The sequence below is a fragment of the Barbatula barbatula genome (genome assembly GCF_947034865.1).
Source record: "Barbatula barbatula genome assembly, chromosome: 22".
Taxonomy (NCBI): Eukaryota; Metazoa; Chordata; class Actinopteri; order Cypriniformes; family Nemacheilidae; genus Barbatula; species Barbatula barbatula.
Genome location: NC_136785.1, coordinates 13,241,256 through 13,254,234, shown reverse-complemented (window position 1 = coordinate 13,254,234; position 12,979 = coordinate 13,241,256). Strand labels below are relative to the sequence as shown.

At 37.7% G+C, this 12,979-nt stretch overlaps 1 protein-coding gene across 1 annotated transcript; it reads right to left on the bottom strand.

The window, feature by feature from the left end:
• Positions 1–414: 414 nt before the first annotated feature.
• Positions 415–12,102, bottom strand: pecam1b (platelet and endothelial cell adhesion molecule 1b). Its single transcript, XM_079486674.1, has 17 exons — positions 11,996–12,102; positions 11,572–11,842; positions 11,428–11,445; positions 9,150–9,443; positions 8,792–9,070; positions 8,453–8,719; positions 7,362–7,631; positions 6,826–7,101; positions 6,410–6,688; positions 5,607–5,708; positions 5,493–5,523; positions 5,159–5,235; positions 3,047–3,091; positions 2,844–2,936; positions 2,474–2,527; positions 2,356–2,378; positions 415–667 (listed from the first exon to the last, which is right to left on the bottom strand). Exons 2-17 carry the CDS (start codon positions 11,633–11,635, stop codon positions 608–610), a joined length of 2,232 nt encoding a protein of 743 aa, XP_079342800.1. The 5' UTR covers positions 11,636–11,842; positions 11,996–12,102; the 3' UTR covers positions 415–607.
• Positions 12,103–12,979: the final 877 nt, after the last annotated feature.

Sequence of the window (12,979 nt, the reverse complement as noted above, 5' to 3'; positions counted from 1 at the left end):
TAGACACAGGAACTCAACCAATAACCACAATGAACCAGCACAAGACGGAAGACACAAGGGCATTAAGTAAGGGACCAAATCAAGAGGAGGACAGGTGTAGGGCATGAATCAATAAAGAGGAAACGAAAGGATGGAAACAGAGATGAGACCGGAGAGAGCGTATGGCAAGCCAAATAAACAATAGTCCCCTCTCTCCACATTAAACATGAGGTTCTGTCATGATCCTGCCACTAGACCAAGAGAAACATGACATGATGCCGCAGAATCATGACACTGAGTGCAGCCAATATATCGCTTAGTTTATGAAACAAAAAGATATAGAATGCCAGAGTGCATTCACTTATTCACTTCACTTATTAGCTGGAATATTGAGTTAAAGTTATGGAACAAAATATTAAACACACAACACAGAATAAATCAAACAAATTCAATCAACTTTAATAAAACTGTAATAGCTTAAAATTATAATAATACGTTTTTACTTAAACTTGTGAAAGCATGTTGTGTTTAGTACAGACTGTACAGAGTGTGAGGGTGGAGGATAATAGGGTCGTGGTGCATATCCAACAGCAATCCCCAAAAAAGGTTTCGAGGGGACTGAAATCTGCTAATCCATAGGTTCAGGAAGTTGGTCAAGGTTGATTTTAACATATTCTCCAATGTCTTGCTACAAAATGAGAGAAATGTACACAATTTACATGTTATGACTGGCATTCATTCATCTCCGTTTAGTTTTAGTAATTTACTCTCAGTAAAGCTTAGTACTGGCTGTTAAACACATAATATAATACCAATAATACAATATGATATAATACAATATAATATACTAACATAATAAATAGTTAACGTTGATGTGAAAATGTTTTCTGGTTCATTTCTCACTCAGCCCATCATACTTATTAGTTCAGTACGTTACTCTAAATCAAATTATATTTTTAAATAATTGTATGTTTTGTTTAAATTTGGACATTCATAAACACCATGAAAAGACAGTAATGTATTGTATTTTAACAGTCAGCAGCATGCACCTGATGTGATTTAACCAGAGGTAATGATTTATTATTTTGAAGCTTTAAAGTCACCATGAAATCAAAACAGGTAGGCCATTTTTTCATATTCATTTTTCACTTGTAATCAATAATCAAAAACATTAAGCTCCTCTCCCCCTCTCAACAACAACTCTTCACCACATGACGTCAGCAACACAAAAAGGGCACGACTATACTAACTGTCCAATGGCCAGGCATTTTTAGCCTTCCCCTGCTGGCCCAACATACAACAAACCAATCAAAAAGGGAAGGGCAAAATAAAGCCGCTCCCTACATTTTTTCTAATTTCAGAAGCCGTTTCACTCGGCTATACGTCACGATGCAGAAGAGAAGTCGATCGCAACTCCCGTTTGTTTCATGGTGACTTTAATATATCAGCCTGGTTTTATCATGGGGCCACTACCATAGTCATGGGGATTATCTTCTGTGAATACTTGACAGACAAATAAAAAAACTTTTATGAACACTAACCCTCTCTCTTTCTCTCAACAGGAAGTGGTCTGGTTTTGTTAAAACTAGTAACTTTGTATTAGCACCTCTGGTGTGACATATCGCTTATTGCTCCTTGATCTCTTTGTAAGTAGCTTTGGATAAAAGCATCTGCTAAATGACTAAATGTAATGTACATATGTCATTAAAAATGACAATTTAACGGCTGTCAAGGTCAACAGCTGCACTGCCCTCTCAGGTCCACTAGAGGGCACACCCCATCACACGGACTGCCAATACACTACATTTCCCATAAGCCTTTGGACTTGTGACATTTGGGACATTTCATGACATGCTAATATGGCCGATAATTTTTGACCAAACTTGATTGTTTACATTAACAAAACTCGAAAGTGCTTTTTACAGTGTAGTCATGCAATTTGAGATATTTAGTTTCGAAGTCATTCAGTCTTGTAGTTTGGCATAAATTGGCTTTTTCCAGGTTTATGAGGTCACTGTGTTTATTTAGACGCAAACGGCAACCCCCTGCTATTTTTTCCATCAGGAAAGTCTGACTAGTGTTTCCCTTTTCCCTTACTGCAGCCATATTCAGCACACAGCTCACGTTCGGTCTCCCTCTACCTCTCTGCGTGTGAAGTGCACCATGCATTCAACAGTATTCCTTATTACTTTAAATCTTTTATAACATTCATACAATTTAAGTAGCTAAACTGCTTGCCGCAAGTCCTGCTAAACAGTCACACATGTGTATATGCTACTATTATATTTTATATTATGTTTTGGCATGCCAAGACCCAGCAAGGATGGACAGAATGCTAAAAGTATAGATATGAGTGGATGTTGCAATGTTACTTACATGGTTTAAGTGCTCAGGAGCCCCTATTTAAAACAGTCAAAAATATAATAAGAGTGGCATCACAATGTAACATGCTGCTCTACGTATTTTGTTGAATGAGATACTACGTTGTTAATACCTTGAGAAGTCTGAAGCTCACTGTACACAGTGTCTGTGCCTTTTCTCAGAGGAACTAAATAAAAAGGATTTTAAAACAGTGTATAAAATCGCAGCATTTCAAAGGGAGGTAATTCCCAAGAAAATATGATGTACAGTCTTAAATGCACAATGTAATTGCTGTTAATGTCTTCTGGAGAAATGCAATAAGCTCGGCCCTTCCTGTTTATAAAATGTCTCTGTAGAAAATAACCTCTGTAATTAAAACCCAAGGCATTTGATAATTCTGCTGATTTGACCCCACCCAAAAGTGACTTTTCTTGAACCAGCTCATGCATGGCAGGAAATCATTATCTTTTACTTAAAAGGGATGAGAGAGAAAGAGAACCTACTTCGTATAGGATCTAGATGCTCGGGATGAACCACCTCTGTGTACTCCACATCACCTTCATTCAGTGGCCCTGCACTTTCTTGGTCAGCAACATCTTGTAAAGACAACGATTACATGATTTTATTGTATTCGTTTAATACAATCATTTTGATTATATTATATAATTGGGAACACTTGGGAACTTTCATTCAAGTAATGACTCACATAATGGTCTTTCAGTCCAAACACTCTCTTTGTCTTTGACCCTCACTAAAACAGAGCAAAAACAATGTGTCAGCCAACAAACTCGCCTGAATTCAAAATACATAGACTCATCTCGAACCATTGAAGGTATAGCTAAATATTGTGATTGCTTATCAAATCTATAGATAGTCACTATGTTAAATACACACTTTTAGATTAGTCAGTTTAGTGACACGTTATATTGTGTCCGTTTTTGTTTTCTTTAATAGCAATTCCTGAATCCATGGGGTCTATTCATTGGACATTGGATCGCAAGTAAATAGTTTAGCCATGATATTACTATCTTTTTTTTTTTCATTCATTTTCTACCGCTTATCCGGGGCCGGGTCGCGGGGGCAGCAGTCTAAGCAGAGATGCCCAGACATCCCTCACCCTAGACACTTCCTCCAGCTCTTCCGGGGGGACACCGAGGCGTTCCCAGGCCAGCCGGGAGACATAGTCCCACCAGCGTGTCCTAGGTCTTCCCCGGGGTCTCCTCCCGGTCGGACGGGCCCAGAGCACCTTCCGGGGAAGGCGTCCAGTAGGCATCCGTAACAGATGCCCAAGCCACCTCAGCTGACCCCTCTCGATGTGGAGGAGCAGCGGCTCTACTCCGAGCTCCTCCCGGGTGACCGAGCTTCTCACCCTATCTCTAAGGGATCGCCCAGCCACCCTGCGGAGGAAGCTCATTTCAGCCGCCTGTATCCGGGATCTTGTCCTTTCGGTCATGACCCAAAGCTCATGACCATAGGTGAGAGTAGGAACGTAGATTGACTGGTAAATTGAGAGCTTCGCCTTGCGGCTCAGCTCTTTCTTCACCACGACGGACCGGTACATCGACCGCATTACTGCAGAAGCTGCACCGATCCGTCTGTCAATCTCCCGTTCCATCCTTCCCTCACTCGTGAACAAGACCCCGAGATACTTAAACTCCTCCACTTGAGGAAGGAACTCTCCACCAACCTGAAGTGGGCAAGCCACCCTTTTCCGACTGAGGAAACTATATTACTATCTACTCATTTCAATTCAAAGAAAACAACTGCATATTAAGGGGTCAGAAACATGAATATTTAAGTTAATACATAGTCCAAACGTGTTAAAATACACAAAAATAGGAAGACATTTAAATAAAGTTCAACAAACAAATTACGAAAGGATATGTTTCAAAAAGCATTTTATTAGCCTTTAAGTGCCGATTAAATGTATTTTTTTGCCAACCAGAATATATACACACATTATCTTATGGATCATTGTATTTTAGAGTACATGAAGCTTCAACACAGATGCCTTTAGTTTACAATCCAACAAACAAAGGACATGAATTAGCAAACACATAGCAATGGAAGCAAAAGCATAAATACTATGCGGGCAAACCAGCGGAGAATAAGTAACAGCGGTAAACAGATGATTTAGCCATTATGACGAGAAAGCTTTACAGTACGTACATATTAGTACAGACAACAGAGACATAAGGGAAAAATTATAGAAATATAAAAAAAAACAGGAAATAATAATACTTGGTTTTATTGCAAATTTTTCAGTAAGGTGTACATTGACAAAACCAAATTATAATAATTGTCTGTTTAGGTTTGTAAATCAAGCTGTTTTATTCATAGTACTATGAAGTGTGTGTATAATCTCTTCATAACATATATTAGCTGTTAAAAAGATCGGTTTCTGAATCGAAATTGATACGACATCAAATTTAAACCATTTCAAATAATGAAATACCTGTCGTTTCATCCGAAACCTTGTGCCTTTCTCAGGGCTTTATGTGAACCATGGACTAATGGACCAAATAATGGTGATGTAAAAATATAAAAACAGGGACATTTTTTATGTACATCATTTGCAATAATACCAAAACAGGAATGTAGGTGATATGTAGGCCACATTAGCATTACTGAAATATAATGAAACAGTCTATAAGATTGTAGTCGTACTGTCTACCTATACCATATAAACTAATGTCAGCAGTCTCCCATTGAGTGATGTGTTCAGACTGTAGAATCTGCAGGTGCCAGAACGGATTTATTGAAAGTATAAATGCTGTGAATGGCGACTAGACAAACAGATAAACAAAAGTATGACTACCTGTGTCAGCGTTATAATGAGTAACATTGGTGAGATTCAGGGTTAACATCTCATCTGACTTAGTGCTTGCAGGCTTTCTGAGAAATGGCAAGAGAAAAATCATCAAGTGGAAAAAAGATTCTGTTTGTTCGATCCTATTAGTGTATTTATTACAGATTCTGATGGTCTTTTGCTTGTCTATAAGTATAATAAACTCTGATTAATTCAGAATGGATTTTCTGTTTAGGGACCACCAAATAACTTCTACAGGCACGGTCAGACAAGTGTAGTCCTCACTAATAACAGAAACTCGCTTAGGACTTGATCTCAAAACCAAATTAAGCAACAAACTCACACTGATAGTTTGGCAGCCATCTCTCTTTTACCTGTCACAGAGAGAAAAGATGAAGAGTTCACAGGTCAAGCCCGTGTGCAACTTGTGATGCAGGGGGACTGTAGGTCTCTCTACCTTTCTTGGCCTTGTAGCGCATCATGAAGAAAAGGACCAGCAGGGCTACTAACAGCATGCAGAATGCCGCAATCAAGGCCTTTTTCCACATTGCCAGGCTCACTAGTGTAATAAAATGATAATAAAAATCATATTAAATATTCAAACATTCGATTTCAATGCAAACTCATTTACACTTTATATATCGCTTTTTGAGAATTTCCCCTTGTTGCAAAGACGCTGTACAGAAAATGCACTGTAGAACAAAATATAGTTTTAGTGTAGTAAAAACACTACAAATGGAGTCCTCATAAAGGGAAACTTATGAAGAAATTTGTTTTATATGCATACCTAGACAGAAAACTAAAGTACATCAAGCTATAAACAAAAAAGTAAATTTACCTTGTTTAGAATATTTTTCATCACAATAAAACAAAAGTCTGTAATAATACAGTATAAGCTAATAAACTGTCAATTTAATAATGAACTACGAAAATGCGATCCTGATCTCAAAGGAATTCCTACCTACATTACAAGGTGGATGATTCGATGTGAAGCTAAAGCAGATTGAACTAAAACTGAGATCCTACCAACTAATGCGAGTTAGGGCCCTCGCACAATATTTACAAATACAGTAGCTGTAACATTGTTTCGAAAATGTTTATGCTAATTCTTGTCAATAAGATTTAATATATCATGTAACAATGTTGGACATCCATAATCATTTAATTTAGCTAGAATGATCCAATTTATAGAATGAATGGACATCTTGAAAAGCCAGTTTTAGTATTATTTTGAGAGTTTTGAAGAAAGCTGGAGCTGACCTTCAAAAGTGATGGGGTCACTCTGGCTTCTTTCTTCGGCTTGGTTAAATGCCTCGCAGTAGTATGTTCCAGTGTGCTGTCTGTTCACTTCAGTTAGCATGTATGCGGAAAAATTACTTGCAACTGTGGCCGTATGAAGATGTGAGCTACTGCTGTTATAAAACCCAAAACTTATGGGTGGAGAGCCTTTCGCAATGCCACATATCAAAGTAACGTTATCACCCTCTTTGATGTTCCCTGGTACTGGAAGAACTGTGAGTAAGGGCTTCCCTACTGGAACTGAACATAAGAGAACAAGCCAACAATTAAATCATGAGGAAACAAATGAAAGTCATAAAATCAGATTGTTTTTGAACCCTAAAAATCAAATGTATATATCTAAAATGTTACAGTGAGCGCCTTTATAATCATCTCACCTATTACAGATGCATAAAGCTTTTCACTCCTTTTGGGTGGGCCGTTATTCTTTGCTTCACACCAGTAGTTACTGATATCTGCAGGAGTTGATACCGTGGCCAAAAAGGAAACCTCATCGTGATGATTGGACACCTGGGTCCAGCTCAGATTGAAGGTGTTCTTCTTTAGGGTGTAAATGATGGGCAGACTTCCATGCTCAGAATGGCAATTGATCCTAAAAGGCTTACCCACAATGACAGGACCAGTTACTGTGATCTCAGGTTTGGATACAAAAACTGTGAAATAAATGTAATGATATTCATTTAAATAAAATGATTCTCTTTAGCTTCCAATTTTACACTCAACATGTGTTTTCTTATTCAGTGCAAAAGCCCTATCTTAGATGGAATGTGGACTGTTAAAACATGCTTTTACACAAACTGCATAAATTAATTTATACAGGAGTTGCAATATCAGAAAGTTTTATGACATTAATGTTTAAATCCGGATGTGCAAAGACAGCCGTAGACAGAGTGGATAAAAAAACATTGCCCACCTTTTGCTTCCAACGCCAAAATCCAACTTTTCTTACTAATCTTTTTCGCTTCAGCCTTGCAAGTGTATTTTCCATTGGTTTCTTTGCTTGCCGTGACACTGTAACTGCCCTCACTGATAAGAAGTGCATCGTCTCTGAAAATTGAGTACTTTATTTCATCTATTTGGATTCTTTCTGAGGCAAAGCTGTTGACTTGACAGGTGACATTAAAGTGTTCTCCCTCAAACACCTGAGCTGAGCTTATGCTCAGAACTGGCACTGAGAAAAGTTCTGAGACAAAAATACAAAAAGTTATCAATTATCAAACAAACTCATAAACTTTCAGGTGCTTTAACAATGTGATGCATCAGGAGTTACATAAATAGGAAAAATCTGTTCTAAATGATTCATGCCATTGCAAACCTGCATGCAAATGACGTGCAACACGAAAGATGTTTCCAAGTTCCCACTTCTCTTTGTCATACAATGAGAGATAAAAGTGTTTTTTAAACTAGTTTTTAGATGACATTTTATATGCTGAAAATCTGTCCGGATCACTATTGCAAACAAAGGCTCCCTCCACCCCTCCCTTTTCGAAGCACAACTAAGATGTCATCGCGTTTCCTGTCTTTTCTGATCGAGATAACATATTTACAAAACGCGCTCTGCAGCTTATCCGTTTAGGCCTACTGGAGAAACAACATGCTTGGTGTATGCAGATAGAAATATCTCATTCTAAAGTAACAAAAAACATAACATATAATGGCACACAGCACCTTTAAGACTAGTCCTACACTAAAATAAATCTTAAAGCTTCCTAAACACTAAACCCCTTGCTCTGACACATCTTAAAATACTTCAGTGCCATTGTTATGTCAGCACACAAAAGCACACAAGTAATGGTTTATTTTTGTCAGCCGAATATGTTAAAGCGACTTTTATATATTTACAAAGTCCTGGTCCTGGCTTTTATCAAACCCCGTCCCGGAAACCCTCCCTGTGTGTCCCCTGTGAGACATTATTTGCGATTACAACCGTCTGCATGTACATTATCCCTTTTTTAAAACCCTTACACACACACACACACTGATAAACATTTCCAAATCTCTCACCTTGTACGGTTATGTTCACAGAGGAAGACTTATGAATAGCACCAATTTGTGAAATGCACTCATATTCCCCAGAGTCATTAGCCTTAGCATCTATGCTGTAATGGTTTTTCGTCATGTTTCTGAGTGTGGTTGATCCACGAACGAGAATGATTCTGAGTTCTGAATTTTGCTGCTGTAACACATCCACAGTGCAGCTGAAGCTTATAGTGTCGCCCTCAATAACAGCTGTTGATGGATGTACTGTGATGACGGGTTTGATGTCCAACTCTGAATAGGAACAAAATTGAATGAGCATCCTCGAGGAGCAAAACACTTATGACGAAAGAACCTTCGACATACCTTGAATGTTAACCTTGATCAAATTGCTGTTGTTAGAAAATGCAATCATGCTACCTAGGTTGATAGAATACAGGCAGGACAAATTCCCAGCTCCCCCAGTAAGAGACAGCTTCTGCTCAATGTGGTGCTCATGAGTGGCCTTGCTGTAAAGTTCCTCAGATGCATTTTTAAAGAAGAATGTCAGCGAACCGATTTCACCTTCTGCCGAACAGTTAGCAGTAACATCTTCTCCTTCTGTTAGCCTTGTTTTATCCACAGTTAGTACTGGTGTCTGTAGACCTGCAGGCACATCAATTAGAATTAGGATTTGGAGATGTTTTCTCAGAAACCAGTACAAGCTGAGAAAGGTGTATCTTACCTTGGACTGTTAGATCTTTAATACTGCTCTCCTTGGTTTGCTTCTCAATGACCACGGCACATCTGTACCTCCCAGAGTGACCCACTCTGGCGTCTTTTATGAAGTAGAGGTGATCCATAGCACTGGTCGAATAGGGTTTTAATGGCTTGTAATCTTTGTAGAACATGTATGTGTAGTTGGGGTGAGATCCTTGGCTGTAGCTGACCTCTGCCAGGCATGTGAGTGTAACATTTGTACCTCTGTGAACTTCACTACTAGGATCGATACGGAGTTCTACATTTTTTATGATGAAGTCTGGTGGAAAATAAAAAGTTATCAGTCAAAATGGCTGGTAGAGTTTCAACAGAGACGGCATAAAGCAACAGCGCCTCAACACATGTTGTTCCAGATAAAACAACGTTTGGTTGAACTTGACTTTAAATACCTAGGAATATTTAATATAAAAAGTACGTTTGATACTTAAGTACAATATTTATCTGTTACTTTCAGACATTTACTCAAGTCATATTCTAAAAGGTTACTTTCTCTGGCAAGATATTTGTACTTTTACTCAAGTATTACTTTTAGGTACTTTATACATCACTTTTCATTGATAGAAAGCAAACAGGCAGGGCAGCCTGTTCACACCCATTTACTCAACGCCCCAAGTGACAGCAGAGCAATTCCATGCATATGTCAACCGTAATGTCAAAAATCAAGGTTTTTACCAAAGTATTTCACCATACTGAACATTCTTAAAGCGTTTTCTTGTCTTTTAGAGAATAGTTTTCCATAGTCAGAAAGTGAATTGTCACTTCCATAAAGGAACTCATAAATGGGCGCATGAAAATAGAAAATGTGACGTTCTATAAGGACTGGGAGCCATCCCGTCTCCATTTGTTGGGCTTCTGGTTTACACATTTGAATTCACAGAGATCCTACAAAAGTATGTCATCTCTTAAAGGGATACTCCACCCAAAGATTTCTGTCGTGAATCACTCAACCTCAAGTTGTTCCAAAGCTGTATAACTTGAACACAAAGAAAGATATTTAGAAGAATGTTAGCAATTGAGATTTGTGGGCCAGTCAAAAAATGGTAGTTAAAGGTGCCTCAGTTTGTTTTCTTTCTTTGTGTTTAACCAAACCAAGAAATTGATTGGAACAACTTGAGGAGTAATTCCATTTTCTTTTCACATCCATAACGCTCTAAGATTTCCCTCTCTAAAATAGAAAATGTGACATAGACATACATTTTTCTGATGGCTGGACTCTGTTAGTAGGGGATTAGTAAAATATAAACAGATGGTTCAATATACTAGCAAAACACACATTGTCTGAGAGACAATATGCTAGACTTAACCTAAAAGTGTTGTAAAGTGTGAAGTTAAATGTAGAGTATTGTACATGAAGCATAGCCTTAAATGATTTTGATGAGGTTTAAAAATTGGTTCAAAACTATGTTGTTAACTATGACACGAATATTTTATCATCATCAAATCCAAACTGACAATATAAATGTTGTTGTGCAGAACTGCCACAGTTTCTATTGTAAACTAATTCCTCTTTAGAGAAATAAGCCATATGTATACTGCAACACATCCATAAAATAACACTGCCAGTGCTACATTATAGATACCACACATGTGCACTACTAGTGTAACAAAAACTATACAGATATTTATGTGAATTTTATAAGAATTGGAAAATCATGAAAATTACAAATGTTGATGCGCTGACAATAAAACCACATTAAAATATCAGCAATATCAAAAATAAACATAAATAATAAAATGACAAAAACACATACCAAAACTGCTAAAAAATAAATGGACTAAAATGAAATTGAACATGAAAACTAAGAACTATTCAAATAGAAGCTAATTGAAATTAATAATAAAACTACAAAAAAGCTAAACTAACTCATGCATGCATAAGACAAAAGCAAGGTTTTCTATCTTCTGCCTGCCAGATGGCCAGTAAGAGTATCGTGTCAAAAGAGAACAATGTCACACGACTGACCATAAAGTATTACTCACATAACGTGTGTTATAAGAACATGTGACATGTTGTTAAAAACAAACTGCATCCCACATCCCCCAAAGTGTAACAATATAACACATAAATATAAATTCATAAATATAATTTTTAAATAAGGATTTCTGGTTAATACATAATATCAAAATGTCCAGAATTTCTCTTTTAATTACATAAGCGGTCAAACACATTAATATACAGCTGTGGCCTGATGTGCTGTTTAACTAAATGACTTTGTAAACCGTAAATTGAGGAGCATACAGACCTGCGCGGGCTTCCTCTGCTGATGTTATTGACGATGATGATTTGTTTGAAAAGAAAAGAGGCACAAATCAAGAAAAATCCAACACAACCTCACTATCGACATGAAGCAGCATTGAGTAACTAGAAGTCAAAGGTGTGTCCTTACAGGTGATGAGGAACAAGAGGAGGAAGGTGCCCATCCTTAGATAGGGCTGGATCTTCACCTGCATGACTGCGCACAAAACTCAGTGTGCGTCTCACTGTGCGACAAAATGTTGTGAGGCTGAAGGAAGGAGCTGCATATGCGGGGCTTCACCTCGGCTTGGTTATCACTTCACACAGCTTTTGAACTCCTCTTTTTCCAGGAAGTGAGTTTTGCTTCCTGAGGAAGTGAGGACTGCAGCTGGAATGTTCACTCGGGCTGGATTTGTGGTTTTCTGATGGGTGGTGCCGATGTTATCGTGTCAGTACTCCTCAGGTAAACACGCTGACTTTTACGTACAGTGGTGAACCAATAGAGCATCACATGAGACGTAAAACAAATGAATGTAAATCAAATGAACAAATAAATAAATAAATTAAGCACTTACTATAGAATTTTGCTTATTTTTCAGCCTGCATGATGATCTTTTGTTTCTTCACCTCGTGACAATTGTGGATCAACAGGAAGCCAAAGTGCTTTAAAAAAAGAACAAAACACAACTTAGTTTCTCTTGTATGAACTTACATTTAAAATAAAAAAGGAACTGTATCATGACAATGACCCTTGCTTTTGTTTAGCAAAATATTCTCCAACAATGACGTAACATTTCTCAGCAATGAGAAAATAGATTCTTACACAGACTCAGATAGACTCATTGTGATTTAAATGTTTAAAATTATAAGACCGTCATTGAAATCAATAGAGTAAATTAGGTTTAAAAAGAAACTATACTTTCTTCAGTTGATGTGCAGGGATAGATAAAGCACAGCGGACAAACATTTCAACTGAAGAAGTGGCTTTGGCATTATTGTCAGGGGACTGTGTTGGTAAAGCCTTGTTCACACTGCCCCAACATTTCACACATACTGAAATCACACCATCAGTGTTAGTCCGCCCCCCTGAAAAACACCAACTAGCCTTGCCCGACAACACAAAAAACTGTAACTCCCTCTTGTAGATGAACTACAGCCTTTGTCTGTGAGCTGAAATAGTTGATGATTTATAAATCGCTGTTTGCTCCCTTTCATCGGTAAAGAAAATCAGAAATGAAACGTGCGTGCTACCTCAGAGTAATATGAAAAGTTTTCTAAACTTGAACTTCTCGGTACATGGGGTATATGCATATTAATAGGCCACACTAGACAAATATATGTACATTGGCTAACACATATAATGGGCTACGGCCACAGATATTATTGGCTTATATTTGGTAAATGGTTTGACTGGTTGTAAATACAGGTATGTGTCATGGTTCTGCCCTCTTTTGTCTTGATTTTCTAGTCTAGTGGCAGAATCATGACAGAATCATGAATCGTGTTTTTTGTGGAGAGAAACGTATTGTCAGTCATGTCAATATGCTTTTTTACCGGTC

Bases quoted from the DNA above. Each gene is read 5' to 3' on its own strand.
- pecam1b (XM_079486674.1), bottom strand. From the start codon at position 11,635: ATGCAGGTGAAGATCCAGCCCTATCTAAGGATGGGCACCTTCCTCCTC. The intron at 7,632-8,452 runs GTGAGAGATTTG...TTTTTGTCTCAG, and splicing joins TGTGAACATAACCGTACAAG to AACTTTTCTCAGTGCCAGTT. The intron at 5,524-5,606 runs GTAGAGAGACCT...TCTCTGTGACAG, and splicing joins GCGCTACAAGGCCAAGAAAG to GTAAAAGAGAGATGGCTGCC.